The sequence below is a fragment of the Eublepharis macularius genome, chromosome 9 (assembly GCF_028583425.1).
Source record: "Eublepharis macularius isolate TG4126 chromosome 9, MPM_Emac_v1.0, whole genome shotgun sequence".
In the NCBI taxonomy this organism is placed as follows: domain Eukaryota; kingdom Metazoa; phylum Chordata; class Lepidosauria; order Squamata; family Eublepharidae; genus Eublepharis; species Eublepharis macularius.
This window is the reverse complement of record NC_072798.1, coordinates 47,210,463-47,229,833: the sequence shown is the minus strand read 5'-3', so window position 1 is coordinate 47,229,833 and position 19,371 is coordinate 47,210,463. Positions and strand designations below refer to the sequence as shown.

The 19,371-nt window shown below is 40.2% G+C and overlaps 1 protein-coding gene across 1 annotated transcript in view; it reads left to right on the top strand.

The window, feature by feature from the left end:
- The window catches only part of CFAP54 (cilia and flagella associated protein 54), a 311,880-nt gene that overhangs the window by 134,420 nt on the left and 158,089 nt on the right, over window positions 1-19,371 (top strand). Inside the window, 2 exon segments of the mRNA XM_054987752.1 lie at window positions 5,606-5,682; window positions 18,370-18,600. Coding sequence (XP_054843727.1) covers window positions 5,606-5,682; window positions 18,370-18,600 — 308 coding nt within the window.

Sequence of the window (19,371 nt, the reverse complement as noted above, 5' to 3'; positions counted from 1 at the left end):
AACTGGAGGAATGGGATCCCAGAGGGACCGAGTATACCCAGGATTGGGAGACCACCCGTTGCGACTTGATGAGTTGGGATTATGCCGAAGTCGCCACGTGGACGGGGCAATGTGAATCAAGTAATCAAAGTTGGCAGCAATTACAGGGCCGAACTTTAGCTGTCGACGCGGGAATTTCGGCAATAACGGGGCTAGCGAAAGGAATCCTTGCTGGTATATCTGAGGAAGGTGAAACTACCGGGGCCACTGGAATGGGAGAGATTCAACCTTGGTCCCGTGCAACCACCTCCTCTGAAAAATATGCAGATGCAGTGCCATTCCAACCGGAGTTGCCCCAAGAATTGCCTTATGAGGATGTCAATACTTCAGTGCCTATTCATGTTCAAAGACTGGAAGATAGAATTGGCACCATGGAGGAGAGCTTGGCCCATGCAGTGCACTTATTATCGGTACTAGTTATGGAAGGACGAGGTGAGGAGCCGCGACAAGAAGCTGGGGAGCGTCCTAGGATCTCGATAGGTCGAGGCATAGCAGCCCTCCAACAGCTAGCACCTATCCCGAGGGGATCACCAGTTGCCGATGGGATGGGTAAAGCTGGAAGCTACGTTTGATGGAGATCCTTCGAAACTAGGATTTTTCTTAGTACAAGCGCTTCAGTTTTTCAATCGTTGGGGACATTTGTTCGAGGACGAAGCCAGTCAAATCGAACATCTAGGATCCCGACTGCAAGGGAAAGCGGCAGAATGGTATGTGACTTTGTATGAATTGGGGGCCCCGGCGCTAAACACCTTACAAGGCTTAGTAGCAGCTCTCCGTGCCCAATATGAAGACCCATTAGAAGAAGATATAGCCCGAACGGAATTGCAAACCATTAGGCAAGGCAATCTGTCGGCCAGGGACTATGTAACTAAATTCCGACAGCTAGCCGCCAAATGCTCGAGATGTGAGGAGTCTACAAAAATAATTTTGTTTAAACAAGGCATGAATCCTAAATTGTTTGATCGGGCTCTTATGCAAGACAACCCCCCAACACTATTGGGTTGGATCCAATTGGCGTGTGAAGTAGAAAACCGGATGCAGGAGGTACGGCTCGTAGAGCAACAACAAGCAAGAGGGCATCGAAGAACTTCGATAATTGTCAGAGGGGGAAGAACAGCTGGATACGTGGCTAGAGGAGCGCGAGAAGCTAGATGGCGTCAAGTACTGTGCTTACATTGTGGCCAAAGCGGTCATTATGCAGCACAATGTCCACTCAGGCCTGTGCAACGAGCTCTGTAACAGCCAGCACGTACAACCTCAACCACCCTTCCCCCGCCGTACCACCCAATGCCAGCTCCTTGGACTACTAGAGGGCGCGGCGCCAACTGAAGAAATCCTCCAGAAAAGGGTTTGGAGCTGGAGAAAGTTATGGAATTCGATTCAACCGCTCTAATTGGAGAAGAAGGACCAGAGAGCCCAAGTTCGGGAAACGAGATGGATCTGTCGTAACAGGACCCAAATGGCAGATTAAAAAACAGTCCGTTCCCATAGTGGAAAGACCACGAGGGTCCATATTATTCATGCCCGTTTCGCTAGTTAATCCCGAAAGAAAGACTCATATCCATGTACAAGCACTCATCGATTCTGGATGCTCCCGAGATATTATTGCACACGCTCTAGTTAATGGATTAGTCCTCCCAATGAAGGAACTAGAAACTCCAGTTATTTTTGAACAAATGGACAGCTCCAATATGAACCCAGTCACCACTGAAACCATACCTGTGATCACAGGAATGGGACAGCATTGGGAGATGAGATCCTTTGTGATTAGCTCTACAGCCAAGTACCCGCTGATTTTGGGTAGCAGGTGGTTGTGGGACCACAACCCAGACAGTGATTGGCCGTCCGGGAGCGTTACTTTTCGGCAAGACGACTGCAGAGATCACCGTTGGAATCAAAATTGGGGTATCAATCCTACTCTAATGGAATAGGCTCTCTTAACCCAAGAGGAAATCAACCAAATACCTAAAGAATACTGAGCCTATCTACAAGCGTTCACAGAAGAAGAAGCTAACACCCTACCTCCCCATAGGAGGACCGATTGTGCAGTAGAAATTCTTCCAGGAACCACCTTACCCAAGGACAGATTGTATCCAATGGGCCCTATCGAAAGAGAGGAACTACGCAAATTTATTGACACCAATTTAGAAAGGGGATTTATCCGACCAGCTAATAGTCCTCATGCTGCCCCAATACTATTTGTTAAGAAGGATGGAGGATTAAGATTATGTACCGATTTCAGAGGACTCAATGCAGTCTCCTCCACAAATGCTTATCCAATACCCCTTATCAGAGATCTACTCAACGTCATGGCTCAAGGTAAGATCTTTACAAAATTGGACTTAAAAGATGCTTACTTCCACGTTCGCATAAGAGAGAGGGATGAATGGAAAACCGCGTTCAATACGCCCTTAGGACAGTATGAATATTTAGTCATGCCTTTTGGCCTGGCTGGAGTCCCTTCAGTTTTCATGTCCATGATCAATGAAGTACTACATGAATTTTTATATAAAGGGGTGGTCATTTATCTAGATGATGTCTTAATTTACTCTGAGACAGAAGAAGAACATATACAATTAGTACAACAAGTATTAACCACCCTCATGTGCAATAAATTGCCCATCAAATTATCCAAATGTAAATTTCACAAGTCTGAACTCAGTTATTTAGGATACTGCATTTCAAAAAATGGGCTAAAAATGGATCCAGGCAAAGTTAAAGCAGTACAAGAATGGCAAACCCCCACAACCCGTAAAGAACTACAATCCTTTCTGGGGTTTGCCAACTTCTATCGAGAATTCATACAGAATTTTGCCCAAATCACTCTCCCCCTCACAGAACTACTTAAGACAAAAAACAAAGGGGAGCAAGCCAAAAAGCCATCCTCCAAGCTATTATGGACACCACAATGCCAATTGGCTTTTAATCTTTTAAAACAGCAATTTATATCCGAGCCGGTGCTACAACACCCCGATGAAAATCGCCCCTTCATTGTGCAAGTAGACGCCAGCGATACGGCGATTGGGGGTGTGCTTCTGCAAAAGGGGGAAGATAGTATAGCTTTAAACCGTGTGCCTATCTATCTCGCAAGTTTTCAGAATCAGAGAGAAATTGGAATGTCTGGGAAAAGGAAGCGTTTGCAGTTAAAGCAGCGCTCTCCTCTTGGAGGCATTGGCTAGAAGGGGCCCGTCATCCTTTTGAAGTTTGGACGGATCACAAAAACCTGGAGGCCTTACACAGCCCTAGGAGATTGAATGCAAAACAGTTACGATGGGCAGAATATTTTTCTAAATTTAATTTCACTCTCAAATTTTTGCCTGGCAAAACAAATTTCCTAGCAGACGCTCTATCACGCGTGCCCCAACTCAAAAGCAAGAGGGAGGAAACAGTAGACACAGTATTTTCGCCTATGCAATTAGGAGGTGTGGTCACAACACGCAGCCGTGCAGCCCAACCTCCTCACCCAGATAAGGGGTGGAGACAAACACTAAAAGACGAAGTGGAAAAGGAGGGGGAAAATGTGCCCAAAGAGAAGCTAATGCAATCTGCACAAGGGGAATGGCTTTGGGGCAATCGTTTTTATGTACCTGCTAGCTTAAGAAAAGAAGTTTTGCAACGTTGTCACGATGCCCCAACTTCTGGCCATTATGGATATTTAAAAACCCTTCACCTATTACAGAGACAATTCTGGTGGCCAGGCTTACGCAAAGATGTTTCCCAGTATGTGGCCTCCTGCCCAATTTGTCTCAGCGCCAAAACGCGAAAAGGGAAGCCTCCAGGACTCTTACAACCCCTTGAAGCCCCAAGCAGACCTTGGGAAATTATTTCTATGGACTTTATCACTGATCTTCCCCCCTCCAAGAACCACACATGTATACTGGTTGTAGTGGATGTATTTTCAAAACAAGCCCATTTCATTCCTTGTACCACTATACCTTCAGCAAAGAAATTAGCGGACATTTTTATGAAACATATTGTAAAACTACATTCTTTTCCATCAAGGGTAATATCTGACCGCGGCGGACAGTTCGTTGCCAACTTCTGGCGGGAGCTCCTTCAACTTATGGGCGTGGAACAAGGTTTGGGCTCCGCCCACCATCCACAAACCGACGGACAATTGGAAAAAACTAATCAAATATTAGAACAATTCCTCAGATGTTATATTAATTTTCAACAAGATAATTGGACTGATCTATTACCTTTGGCAGAATTTTCCTATAACAACAGTGTACATGCCTCTACTGGAGAAACGCCCTTCAAAGTAGTTTATGGCTATGACTTTAAACCCTATCCTTTTGAAGCTCTTCCCCCTTCAACAGCTCCCAAAGATGTTTCAGAATGGTGGGGGGAAGCTGTGCAACAATGGACTCAAATTCAGGCACATCTTGACAAAGCCAAACAGGATTATAAAAAATACGCCGATCGCCATCGTGTGGCCGGATGGGAATTACATCCAGGAGATCTTGTTTACCTTTCAACAAAGAACTTAAGAGTAGCTCAAACAAGCCGTAAATTGGCTCTAAAATTCCTGGGCCCTTTTCCTGTTCGCAAGGTGATCAACAAAGTTACTGTAGCACTTGACTTACCAAAAAATTTACGTCAAGTCCATCCTACATTCCACATCAGTTTGCTGAAAAAGGTCCCCCCTGGAAATCAATGGCGTACCACCTCTCCACCAATACCTACTTTGATTGATGATCAAATCCACTATGAAGTGCAAGAAGTTTTGGACTCTAAAATTAGACACAATAAATTGTTTTACCTCATTAGGTGGAAGGATTTTGACTCTGGGCATGATGAGTGGGTGGAGTCTATTCACATTCAAGCCCCTAAGTTGTTAAAAGCATTTCACACTCTATATCCTCTTAAACCTGGGGGAGGAACATTTTAGAGGAGGCAGAATGTCAGGTTCTGACTGTGTTCTAACCAAAGAAACTCCATTTTGATCCTGTCTGTATATTAAGTACTTTCGTTGCAGGTGGCAAGCCTTCCACTGGAAGCTCACACAGAGAAGAGGAATGTTATATCTACATATATCTGCCTTTCAGACACCCTTGGAAAACTTTCACTTTCTCACCCTTGGGCCGATTGTTTTGAGAACTGAGGGGGAGGATGGGGCCCGCAGGGAACTGCTATTCTGTACCTTTGATTTGCCTGTCATTCGTAACAATTTCTAAGCTCAGCCCTGATCCTTGGATCTGGGAGTGTGGACTTATATTGGTTGTCTATCTTCAGTAAAGCCTTTTGAAATCAATGAACTCTTGTCTCATTGCAAGGGGTAGTCTGGATTGCAACTTTTATTCAAGCCTCAGTCTGACAGAGTCTGCGCGATTTATAGACAGTGTGAAAACGGCCCAAGTTTGGAGCTAGGGTACAATTGCCCAAATGATGGCAGCCACAGTAAATATTTTTTTACATGTGGTTCAGAACTATTTGTTTTATTCTGTGCTGTGATCCTCATGGACTGGATTACAGCATACATTAAATAAAAATCTGGAGGTCCATGTACTGAAATTATAGTTTTGTGAGTTTTATTATGTTAATATAACAAATACAATTTTTTAAGGTGGCAAAGAGGAGAAAAGATTTATTGAAAAGTGGCTCAAAATGCCAGGGCACAAGCAAAGCTCTTGAAGCGCAGAGGTAATTTACCCATTTTAAGTTTTTAACTGGATTTCAATCAAATGTGAATTAATTTCTAAATGTATATCATATTATGTTAAACAAACTAGAAAATATTTGATAACTGTCTTTTACAGTAATCTCCATAAAATATCTAGTAAAATCCTTATTCTTAACTGATATAAATCTATAAAATATGTAGTATGTGCACTAATTTTTTAGAGATTGTCAACTTTTAAACATAAATTGACTTCATCAGGCATGAAATGGGAAAAATATAGGGTTACCATAAGTTTGAACTGTGTTAGTAACAACGTAAGTAGCACCTATACCTATATAGTACCTAATTAACTGGCATATGAATGCCAGATCACACACCTCTACTAGGTTTAATTCATGTCTTTAACCCAGTTAAAGTATCCTAGTCTCTACTTTTGCTGATATTATGGTAGCTGATAACCAAGTGAAGTATTTTAGTTGAAAGAACAGAGAGGGTGCCCCTTAAATGGTTCAATGAGCCAAAATTTTGATCATATGGCCTTTCTGTTTCTTTAATTCTTATCAAGATACTGTTTAGTCCTATACCCCCCTCACAGAAAAATGGAACTGTCACTTCTCCCTAGAAACCTCCTATTACTCTGAGGGCCTATGTAGCCAGAGGTACAAAGAGACTCCATCTTGAATCAAGCTAGAAAATCATAATTTGGGTTAAAGGCAATAAAATGCCATTTCATTATGAGATATGTGAGGAATTAGTATACCCCTTAATCAAGAGCTTGTTTTAACCTTTTTCTTTCCTTTCCCTGATATCCCTCTAGCGTCTCCCCTTTTCCTGTTTCCTTCTTTCCTTCCCACACATGAGCTGACCTACCTTTATTTCCCCTGGAAGGGCCATGGCTCAGCGGAAGACACTTTGCTTGGCATGCAGAAAGTCCCATGGAATCTCCAGTTTAAAAAGGGCCTGGCATTAGGTGATGTGAAAGACCTCCGTCTGACGGTCTAGAGAGCCACTGCCAGTTAGAGTAGACAAGACTTAATGGATGGATGGTATAAGGCAGTTTCATGGAAAAGAGAGCCAGTGTGGTGTGGTTAGACTAGAATCTGGGAGACCCAGGTTTGAATCCCCACTCTGCCATGGAAGCATGCAAGGTGGCTTTGGGCCAGTTACATGCTCTCAGCCTAACCTACTTCACAGGGTTGTTATGAGGTTAAGATGAAAGGGGGGAGAACAATGTAAGCTGTTTTGGTTCCCCATTGGGGAGAAAGGTAGGGTATAAATGAAGTAAATAAATAAATGTGTGTCTATGTGTGTCCTTCCCTCTCTGTGGCAGCATTGTTACCCAAATAAGAGGTCTCCTTAATTGATTGGAGAATTAGCAGTAAAGGAAACAAGCAGGAGGGAGTAACTAGGATTCTAAGTTATGCCTGTCTCCATGGAAGGGTCGTCAATCAGTCAGCCACCTATCACTCACATTCTGGTAGTTTTTCATGCTCCTATCCAGCAGGCATCCACCCTGCTCTAGGTAGTGCATTGTGCTTATGGCATATGAGGAGGGGGTTTGTAATATTACATCCATAACCTGCCCTCTTAGCTTGAGAGGGGTCTGACTGCTAACAGCTTGTCTTCGGAAAATGAGTTGTGTGATACCAACTGCTGGGCCAGGGCCCAGTTGTACAGTGGAGGACCTGCAAGGATTTGCATAGGTGCTTCATTTTCCTCTGTATCTCCTCCCCTACTATTTTCTCTTTCCCTCCTCCTGGCAACCTCCATATCATCACTTTTTACTGTTTCCTTCTCTTCTCCCACCTGTCCATCAATCTACTTCCTTTTACCTTCAGCTATATTTATTTATTTACTTCATTTATACCCCACTTTTCTTCACAGTGGGATCCATGGAGATCCAAATTAACTTGCATCATTTTTCTTCAGTGGGGGAAGGCATTCAGACTGGTTAGATCACACCTCTTCTTGCTCCAGGCAGGGCTGTGCAATTTTTTGTGTATGCCGTCCTGAGATTGTGCTTGTGCGTTCCTCCCATTTGAATAGCCCTGCTGCTCCAGCAGGATGTTAGAGCTTTGCTCTACAATCTAGACTGGAGTGATTGAATCCTTGTCGGGTCTTCAGCCTTCAGCACAATGGATACTATTCCCTCAAAAAGGATCCAAGGGTCTGGATCTCTGTGGAAGAAGAACTGCATGAAGGATAAGTCCTCCCCGTCTGAGTTTACAGACAAAAGAGATGGACAGATGGAGGTTGCTTTCCCTGCTCCATATGCAGGAGAAAGATCGGAAGCATCCAAAGAGTTTGATGTCTCCCCAATTAGACCACCGTAACTCACTCATCAATCTCTGAGGTGATCAGACATGGATGTTTCTCCTGGTTTGGATAAGGACTAACAGGAATGGTCTGGTGACAACAATGGGGTCTTGATGCTTGGTGTAAACCCTACTTTCATGGGCAGATTCAGCCAAATAGTGGGTGAGTTGACTGCTGTCTTTATGACTTCCAGTGCCATGAACACCTTCCCTGTGTGCCCAGATACCAGGTTTGGCTTTCCCTTGGTGGGTGGCTCTCTTTGCTGGTAAGTTCCACCAGCAATTTCAATGGGACCAGAGGTCATGGGAACAAGCAATATGTCGAGCATGCCATTTCCCCCCACCTTTTACGGCCAGCCTCCACCTGATTGGATAGCGCAGGCCTGGAGATTAGCCTGGGGAGCTCCCCCTCTCAGCCTGTGGGCTCTAACTCAGGCCTCCTCCAAAATACTAGGGAGGAGAGCAGAAGACTAAGGATTTATCAGTGAGTATAAAGCAGGAAAATCAAATGATGCAAGAAAGAATGGCACTGATGGAATGTAAAGTGACGGAGAGGCAATTAAGATTTAGGGGCGTGCAAGATTCGGATACACAAAGTGTACAGGAACAAATGACAGAAATTCTAGCAGGATTTTTTGACAAAGAACCAGAAGAAATAACAGCAAACATGGATCTAGTATATAGAATCAATTCAGCTTATGCACAACAAAAGAAGATACCAAGAGATATCATTGTGCAATTAATAACAAAAAGAATGAAAGAGGAAATTATCAAAAGGCACTTTGAAGATCCCTTACCAGTGGAGGGAAACAAGATCAAGATAATGAAAGAAATGCCAAAAAGGATTCTCCAAGAGGAAAAAATACAGGGAGCTGACCCAAAAACTAAGAGAAAAGAATATTAGATACAGATGGGAGTTACCAGAAGGACTAAGTTTTTATTTTAATGGGCTAAGAGTCATAATCAAGACAAGAGAATAGATGGAAAAGTTTTTTTGAAGAAAATTTAGAGGACTTTCCCAGATTATTAAGAGTGTAATACAATGGAATACAAATTACTATTGTGGAATGTAAATGGACTAAACTCACCCCAAAAGAGAAAAGCAATTTTTCACTGGCTAAAGAAACAAAATTGTAATATAATTTGTCTACAAGAAACACATATTAAGGATCAAGATATTAAATATTTGAAAAATAAACAATTAGGAAAAGAGTATGCAGCATTGTCAAAACAAAAGAAAAAAGGAGTAGTGATGTATATCAAAGAAGATATAGACTCTAAATTAATTTTTCAAGATCAGAATGGAAGGTATCTGGCTGTGGAAATTAATGTAAATGCAAAAAACCCACTGATAATAGGTTTATATGCACCTAATGGTGCAAAAGACCAGTTTTACAGAGAAATAATAGAGAAATTGGATCAGGACTCATATGACCAGATGAATGGCTGGAGATTTCAATGGCATGGTGGATTTACAAATGGACAAGAGGTTAAAGGGAGGCAAGCAGAAATCTGGGAAATTACCGAAAGTATTTTTTGTGTGGAGAAGAGAAAATCCTAAAGGTAAAGACTTTACATACTACTCTGCGAGACATGAATCTTTTTCAAGAATAGGTATGATTTGGACATTGAAAGAACTAGCTTTACAGACAAAAAGAGTGGAAATTTTGCCAAGGGTGAGTTCAGACCACAACCCAATATTATGGAAAACTATAATGGGCCAAAAAAAATTACGATGGAGAATAAATGAAGATTTATTGCAAAATCAGGAAAATATAAAATATTTAAAAGAAGAGACAAAGCATTTTTTCCAAATAAATAATAACAATGAAGTTTCAACCCAGATGGTATGGGACACATATAAGGCAGTAATAAAAGGAAATTTAATTTCATTACATAACAAGGATAAGAAAAGAAAGCAAGAGAAGTGGCAAGAGATACAGGAGAAACTATATAAAAAAGAACAGGAGTTAAAGAAAAAACCTGGGAAAAAATCAATAAGACAAGAGATTAAAATACTGCAGGAACAAGTAAGAGCCATTAGTAACAAAGAACTAGAATGGAGATTAAAGACACTTCAGCAGAAATCATTTGAAGGAGCAAACAAACCAGGAAAGTACCTAGCCTGGCAATTGAAAAAGAAAAAAGAGAAGAAAATTGTTAATAGGATAATGGAAGAAGGAAAGGAATTGAAAGACCAGCAAACAATTAAGCGTGCCTTTTACAAATATTATGCGAAATTATTTCAAAGAAAGGCAGTAAACTTGGAAGAAATAGACCAATATTTACAAAAAACACATTTACCAAGGATATCAGAAAAAATGAAGCAGAGACTGAATGCTCCAGTAACAGAGGAAGAAATTATACAAGCAATAGAAGTAGCAAAGATTGGAAAAGCACCAGGACCGGATGGGATCACAGCTAAATTTTATAAAGTAATGAAGGAAGACCTTGTACCGGTATTAAAAAATATAATGAATGATATACTTCAAGGAAAAGGGCTTCCAGATACATGGAATGAAGCGAGCATTGCCCTGATCCTGAAAGAATCACAAGATTTGACAGATGTGAAAAATTATAGACCAATTTCGCTTATAAATAATGACTATAAAATATTGGCAAGAATACTAGCAGACAGACTTAAAATATGGCTAATGGACTTTATAGGAGAGGACCAGGCTGGATTTCTACCAAACAGACAACTAAAAGACAACTTGAGAGTGGTTATAAATGCCATTGAATATTTTGACAAGCGACCAGATAAAGAAGTTGGTTTTTTCTTTGCAGATGCAGAGAAGGCCTTTGACAACTTGAACTGGGACTTTATGTTCGCATCAATGGAAAAGATGGACTTAGGTAAAGAATTTATAGAAGCAGTAAAAACAATATATAAGGAACAAAGAGCGACAATCTGTGTCAACGATGACCTGACAGAGAAGTTTGAAATAAGGAAAGGTACAAGACAAGGATGTCCACTATCACCATTGTTATTTGTTATGGTCTTAGAAATATTACTAAGGCAGATTAGAGAAGATGACAACATAAAAGGAATAAAAATAAAGGGATCTTCATGCAAGTTGAGAGCTTTTGCAGATGATGTGATGTTTATAGCAGAAGATCCACTACAAACATTGCCAAGACTGCTGCATAAAATTAAGGAATTTGGAGATCTGGCAGGCTTTTTTATAAAAAGAAGTCAAAAATAATAACCAAGAATATGACCAAGAAGAAGCAACAGGAACTGAGTGAATTAACAAAGTGTGAAGTGGTACACAAGACTAAATATTTGGAAATAGAGCTGACAGCAAAAAATATTGATTTATTCAAGAATAATTATGAAAAGCTCTGGACACAAATGGAAAGAGATATGATAAAATGGAATAAATTAAACTTATTGTGGTTTGGTCAGATTGCCACAGTTAAAATGAATGTGCTGCCTAGAATTATGTTCCTAATGCAAACAATACCAATTATAAAAGACAAAAAATAATTTGAAAAATGGCAGAAGAAAATATCGGAATTTGTCTGGGCAGGGAAGAAACCAAGAGTAAAGGTGAAAGTACTTTGTGATGCTAAGGAAAGAGGTGGAATGCAATTACCTGATCTTCGACTTTACCATGAGGCGATATGTCTAGTCTGGTTAAAAGAATCGGTGTCTTTAGCCAATCATAAATTGCTAACTTTGGAAGGCTATAACAAACTTTTTGGATGGCATGCGTATATGTGGTACGATAAGTATAAAATGGATGCAGTGTTTCAGCACCACTATCTGAGAAGAAATTTATTGCTGACTTGGCTAAAGTATAAAAAATTTATAGATCAGAAGAAACCACTGTGGATTATTCCAGCTGAGGTGATCAACCCAAACCTAGAATATAAAGAAAAAGAATGGCTTACCCTCAAGGACTTAACAGAAGTAGTAGTTAATGAGGTAAAACTCAAACCAAATGAGAAGTTGCCATTTAAATATAGTTGGTTACAATATAGACAAATTAAAGACCTATTTGATACAGATCAAAGGAAGACTGGTTTTAGAACTAAGAATTCAGAATTTGAGGACCTTTTGTTAGGAGACAGTAATAAAGCAATTTCTAAAATGTATAAATTGTTATTGAAATGGTTCACAGAAGATGAAACAGTCAAGGCACAAATGGTAAAGTGGGCAATAAACTGTAATAATGAAATAAAGATGGAAGCATGGGAACAATTGTGGAAAAATACGTTAAAAATATCAACATGTACCAGTATCAGAGAGAATGGCTATAAAATGTTATATAGATGGTATTTAACACCGAAAAAATTAGCCATAGCCAATAAGCAGCTATCTAATAAGTGTTGGAAATGTAAGGAGCATGAAGGTTCTCTGTTTCATATGTGGTGGACTTGCCGTAAGGCTAGAGACTTTTGGACTAAAATATGTGCTGAGATGTCTTTGATACTCCAGTATAATGTGGTTAAAATCCAGAAATGCTGTTGTTATCTTTGCATTTAGAAGATGTTAATAGAAATGATAGGACATTGCTATATTATATGATAACAGCAACAAGAATATTATATGCTCAATACTGGAAGAAAGAAGAAATACCTGAAATTGAAGAATGGACAAGCAAATTGTTGTAAATGGCTGAAATGGACAAAATAACAAGAAACCTGAAGGATCAAGAACCAAAAACATTTTGGAAGATTGGAAAAATCTGAAAAAATATATGGAAAAGAAATGGGATGTTAAGGGACAATTATGGTCTTTTGAAGGGTTTTAATGATACTAAGTAAGATAAGATATAGTTAAGATCTTTACCAATAACAAGGTAAGAACAACTATAATATAGAAATAATGTGATATTAATAGCGAGGGGTTCGAGTGCTGTTGGAAGTCAACATTGAAAAGGGGGAGGGGCGGGGCGGGGAAATATACTTGTGGGAATTGAATTGGATTGTATTTGTGTTTTAATTTGAATATATATTGACTCATCCAATAAAAATTTATGAAACAAAATACTAGGGAGGAGAGAAGGCCACTGAGGAGAAACCAGACGGCGATAGATCAGCAGAGGCCCCTACGAGACATAAATGGTCTCATAGGCAAATCCCCTTCCCCCTCTTCTATACTACACTTCTCCAAGCTCTTGTCCACTTCCATCATTTAGGATGAGCAACCCAGATGCAAATTATACAAAGAGATCCAGGTTAAAGAGACAGAGATCTTCTACCCCTCCTCATGCCTCTAAGGTCCCCAGATACTCTCGAGATCCTAATTGCAATCACAGGATTCAAAGGGTAAAGACAGACTATTGGTCAATTCCTCAGTAAACGCTATTCCTGCTAGAGAAAAGGGTGAGTGGTCAGGAGAGGACTCAGAAAATAATGATGTCTCTACCTGGCTTTTCCAGCAGGATTTTTTTGAGGCTTCTGAAAAAGGTGGTCTCCACTCTAAATTACCTGCTAGAGACAGACTAGGGCCAGGCAGCTCCTGCATCACCTTCCTTCCAAAAGGAGTCTGTCACACTAAGGACAAATCTGTCCTTCACTCCTAAAGGAAATTTGGCCTTTCACATCAATCAACAGTTAATACTACTTTCCTTTTGATTGAAACCCAAACACCCAGGGGAAGTATTGTGACACAAATTAGATGTCAGGAGGGCACTGCGTATTTACATCAAACAAATAGCCACATTTTGATCCTCAGATTCGTTTTTTTGTTTCTCATGGAACATTGAACCCAGGAAGAAAAGTATCAAAATCTACGTTACCCTTTTGGATAAAAATGTGCATCTGTGAGGCTTACGAGATTCAGGGTCTAAGGGCACCCCTAGGAATCACAGCACATTCCACTAGAGCAGCCGCTACTTCAGCCATATTTTCCACCAGGGTCTCCCGTGGAGGAGATCTGCAGAGCTGCAACATGGTCCTCCTCTGCGACATTTGTAGAATAGATCAACAAAATTCTAGAGAAGTTGCATTTGGGAGATGAATTTTACAACAGATAGTAGAAAAGTAAAATAAAAGTGTCACTCTTCCTAAGCCTGCTCATGTACATAACCAGTTTGGATGCCTTCCTCCACTGAAGGAGAACGAAACATTAGCCTTATCTAAAGGTTTCTTCTCTTCATTGGGGTGAAGGCATCCAAATCTTCCATTCTGTTTCTGTTATAGAGTTCTATTGTTGTTGGTTACACTTTAATAAATAAGTGTTCTGAGAAAATCTCTTTGAGCTAAGCTATTTTTTGTCTGGAGGGACACATACGCACTATCCCAAGAAGGCATACCCAAAAATTTGCATAGCTCTACCTGGAGCAAGAGGAGGCGTGACCTAACAAGTTTGGATGCCTTTGCCCCACTGAAGAGAAGAAACCTTCAGGTAAGGCCAATTTTTCTTTATTCAGGACTCCATTTTATCCTCACAACAACTCTGTGGTTAGGCTGAGAGTGTACGATTAGTACAAGGACACCCAGTGAACTTCCATGACAGATTCAAACCTGGGGCTTGGAGATCCAGATCTTACTCTGAAATTCTAACTGATACACCACATTGGCTTTTGTGGGATGGCTGCTCTTGAAGCCATGGAAGTCACATAGTATCCGGTTGCTGGCAGACTGGCTCTGAAAAATCCTCCCTCAAAGACCAGCCAAAGGAACCTTCATGTGCATATATAAAATGTACAATTTTAAATGCAGAGAAGGCTCATACTGCATTGGAATTGGATGGTTTAGCTGTTTGGCTGCTACAAACTAACAGGGCAACCTCCTTTGAAGCCAACTGATCCACACACCAAAAGGAGATGTTTACATATACTAGCAAAGGAATGTTTTATGTATTGTCGAAGGCTTTCACGGCCGGAGAACGATGGTTGTTGTGGGTTTTCCGGGCTGTATTGCCGTGGTCTTGGCATTGTAGTTCCTGACGTTTCGCCAGCAGCTGTGGCTGGCATCTTCAGAGGTGTAGCACCAAAAGACAGAGATCTCTCTGTTTTGGTTTTGGTTGCACCCTTTGGTTTTGGTTTTGGTTGCACCCTCCCCTTTCCCCCCCTAATTGCCTCTTCTCCTCCCCTTCTCTCCCTCCTCTTCTATATTTGACCAGTCTCTGTATCATGCATCTGAGGAAGAGAACTTGATTCTCGAAAGCTTATGCTACAATAAAATTGGTTAGTCTTAAAGGTGCTACTGGACTCTTTTTGATCATACAAAATGAGATTAAAATACAGATAGGAGCAGGGCAACAGTGCGGCAAAACCAGTACAGAATATTACTTGTCATGGCGTATAGCCATGGCACTGTAGAGAAACTTAGCTACTATTTCAGTTATTTCCCCATCTGGGTTGTCAAGCAGGAACTGAACCTTAAAATCATCAGAAAACTCTGAAAGTTGGGCTAATATAGGATGCAGACGATCCCGGTGTGGCGCCAGATAAAAAGAGCACTGGAGAAGAACATGGAAAACAGTTTCAACACAGTCCATCAAACGAGGACAACACCTGCTATAATGAAATCTGCCAGATAAAATGGCTGAAGAAAGAACATTAAATCTGGCCAGAGAAAAGGCTCTACGTAAATTGGGAGCCAGGAGTTGGTAAAGGTATACTGCTGGGAAAATTACATTAGGGACAATCCCCAAGTTTAGGGGAGAACAAGTTCTATTAGCAGAACTATAAAGAGTTTGTAACTCTGATCCCAAAAGACTGGATTTTCTTTTTGAGAAGGCCTCAGACTCAGATAGCAGGGATAAAGATTCTATAGATAAGTTCAAGGAACTTATTTTAGCTTCAATACAGGCTGACCAACTAGAGTTGGCAAATTCAGATAATAAATGGTATGTATAACTGGGTGGATATATGCCAATAAAGGCTTGCTTGACTTGAACCTTCATGTGCTGTATTTAGGAAAGCATGGAAAATAATTATTTAAAGGACATTTGGTGGAGGGTAAATTGTTTTCTCAGATTTGACTGTTTTGTTTTAAATCTTGCTAATATTTGTTTTAATCTTGCTAATGTTTTTATGTCTTTGCAACTTGTCACATTGTTAACTTCCTTGAGTCTAAGCAGATATGGCAGAATATAAAAATTTAAAATAAATTAAATTAAAAATAAGACAAACACAATCCTTTTAGTTATAGACATGTAAAAACTGGTACACTTTGAATACATTCTTTTTTTTTAAGTAATATTTTTATTAACATATTAAAATCAGTGAACAGAGTTAACAAAGAACAACAAAGTAATAGTTAACTATATACAATTATGTACAGGAATACTTAATCACGATTGGTTATAGCTTCGAACAAGAAACAAGGATAACAGATAATAGTCAATAAGTCAGCTTTGTTAAGGTTCATATAACTAGATCTTTGGGAGCTATTACTTCAATCTTGAGTAACAAAAAGTAAATGTTTGGGAGGATGCTGATCTGTGATAGAAATAAATTCAATAAATGGTTGCCATTTTGCCATAAAATCAGTTTCCCTTGGGTAATGTTCAGTTTGATATAATTTATCATATATTTTTTCTTGTACATAGTGATCCCAAATTTTTTCTAACCATTTATCTTTTGTGGGGATTATTTTGGATTTCCAATATAAAGCCAGCAAGTTCTTTGCCACAACCAAGAGATTGCCAATGAGGTCTTTTCTGATCTGTGGGATTTCAATTGTATCCCATAAATTTAAAAAAATGATCTTCGGGTCTAAAGGAATTTTATAGCCTGTTATTTCTTTAATATAATCTAAAATTTCATTCCAAAAAGATTCTATTTTAGGGCATCCCCACCAGCAATGTTTGAACGTTCCTATTTCACCGCACTCCTTCCAACCAAGTGGGGAGTTTGTTTTGGTTATAAGTGAAAGTTTTCTTGGCATTAAATGCCACCTGTGAATTATTTCATGATTTTGAATTCGAGATGTAATCGTTTTGGTGTTTAATATATTTGAAGTCCAAATTTTCCCCCATTGTTCTTGTGTTAAATCTATGTTGCAATCTGAGTGCCAGTTTGTTTGACATTTTAAAGTGTCAATTGGGCCAAGGGATAATAGGATGTTGTAAATTTTAGAGATTAAACCTTTTTGTTTAAATGATTTGGTGTCTAGTAAAAGTTCAAATACGGTCAGGTTTTGTTTGAATATTTCCTGTATTTTCAGTTGTTGTAGCATGCTGGAAAGTTGAAAGTAAGTGAACCAGTGGATCTTATGTTTTGTTTTCTGTTCAATTTCTGTTTTGTTTATGATTCCTTGTTTTGTTGTTATATCTATAATGCGGGTCACGTTTGACTGAAGCCATATGTTTTTGAAGGTTTTAGTTTGCCCTGGCGGGAACCATTGTTGTTCTATAAAGGAAGAAAATCTTGAAACCTGTGGCAGAAGTTTGAGTCTGGTGTGGTCCCAAACATTGATTATTGATTCTAAGAAGGGGTTATTTATTTTATGGGCCCGGTCCTTTTTTTTGTTCCAAAACAGATTTTGAATGTTGCTGTATTCAGTTTCTGGTTCCAAGATAGTAATCCAATCAATTTTGTTTGCTGTAGTTAAAATTTGTATTGTATTGGACAGCCTGATGGCTGTCTGGTAAAGTTCTAGGTGTAAGGGTATTTAAAGCCTCCTTGCTGTTTTCTGAGTTTAAGAACTTTAAAGGCAATTCTTGGGTGTTTCTTCTCCCATAGAAATTGGTTTAGTATATTTTGCCATGATTTAATTGTCTTTTGTGGAATTGCCACTGGTATTGCTCTTAAGAAAAAGAGTAATTTTGGTAGGGGGAATGATTTAACCAGATGGTAACATTCAAACCATGAGTGGGCAATTTCCCCCCATTTATGTAGAATACATTCTTATAGCATGCTTGAGTTTCAAACTGTCATGTATCAGAGGTTGTTTGCCTTGAGAAAATACACATACCTTTGTGAATATGGCCATAAAACCCTCACTTTATGCTCAGGGAAGGAAACAAACACATTTATGGAGATAAATGCCAGGAAGAGCAGAAATTATTTGTACTCACCAAATGAAATTGCTGATAATGGTTGAGCATAATGAGTATCAGGAATAGCCTGAAGAATTCTCAGTTAGGAAAGACACCAAGCAGTGATTAGATTGAAACAATTACTATAACTCCTGGTGTTCCTCATCCCCCTCCCCCACCCATCACTTGCTCTAAGATCTCAAGTGGCCAAGAGAGCTGAGTTGCTGGGATGCGTGGTTGCCAGGAATACCAACCTCACCTGAGATTCCTATTCCTCCCCAAATCCCCTTGCAGGCCTTGCAGTGCCCTGGTAGAATCTGCCACTAGGGATGTGTGATTCAGGTTCGGAATTTGATAAAAAATACCGAATTTTACCTGATACCTCAGTATAACTGAACATAATTCTATATTATAGACTTAAGAGCTAAAATACTGTGTTTTTTATTCAGGAGAGAAAAAGAAGCATTACGAAGAATAGGTTTCCACATACTTGCACAAAAGCTGAATTTTTATGGAAATGAGTTCATAAAACGAAGAAGGTTCCATCAAATTTGTATTGAAGAGATGCCATGGAGAGCGCAGATGAACATTTATTTAGCAATTGTTCATTTCAGTTTGTTTAAGAAACGGATAGAGGAGCTCTATGATACTGAAATCCATTCTTTACAGAATTTGAACAGGTAAAATGGTAATATGTGTGATATTTAGATTTCCTAATGGCACTAGGGGTGTGCAGGGCCAGCCTGATTTGGGTTCCCAATTCAGGTTTACCCGAATTGGGAAACTGCTTCGGAATAAAGGGAATTCCGAAGCGGCAAGCCACTTTAGAATATCCGCTTCGGAAAGATTCGGGTTTGCTTCATAAAGATTCGGCCGTTATTTTCGATGGGGAACTTGCTCTCGGCTTTCCGGGAGCCTGGGGGGGGGGGCATTTTCTTTACAAAGCAAACCAAACTTGGTGGGGACCTTCTCCTAACTTCTCTAACGACCCCCAAAGTTTCAGAAAGATTGGACTTTGGGGGGCCAGGAACCCCCATTCTCCACTCTGCATTATTCCCTATGGGGAAAAAGAAGCGACCTTTCTTGGTGGCTTGGGGTGGCATTTTGCGAACAAAATGCACCCAACTTTCAGGGGATCTGCTCCTACCTGTCCTTCCACCGTCCCCCAAGTTTCAGGCAGATTGCACTTTAGCGGACTATTTTATGGACCCCCAAAGAAGGTGCTTGTTTCCTCCCCCACTCTCCTTTATTTCCTATGGGGGAAAAACAGAGGCCTTTTTTTCTAGGTGGCTTGGGGTGGCACTTTGCGGGCAAAATGCACCCAATTTTATGAGGACCTGCTCCTACCTGTGCTACCATGCCCTTCCCCAAGTTTCAGGGAGATTGCACTTTGGGGGGCCATGTCATGGCCCCTCAAAGGTGGTTCTCCTGCCACCACACCATTCAATTTC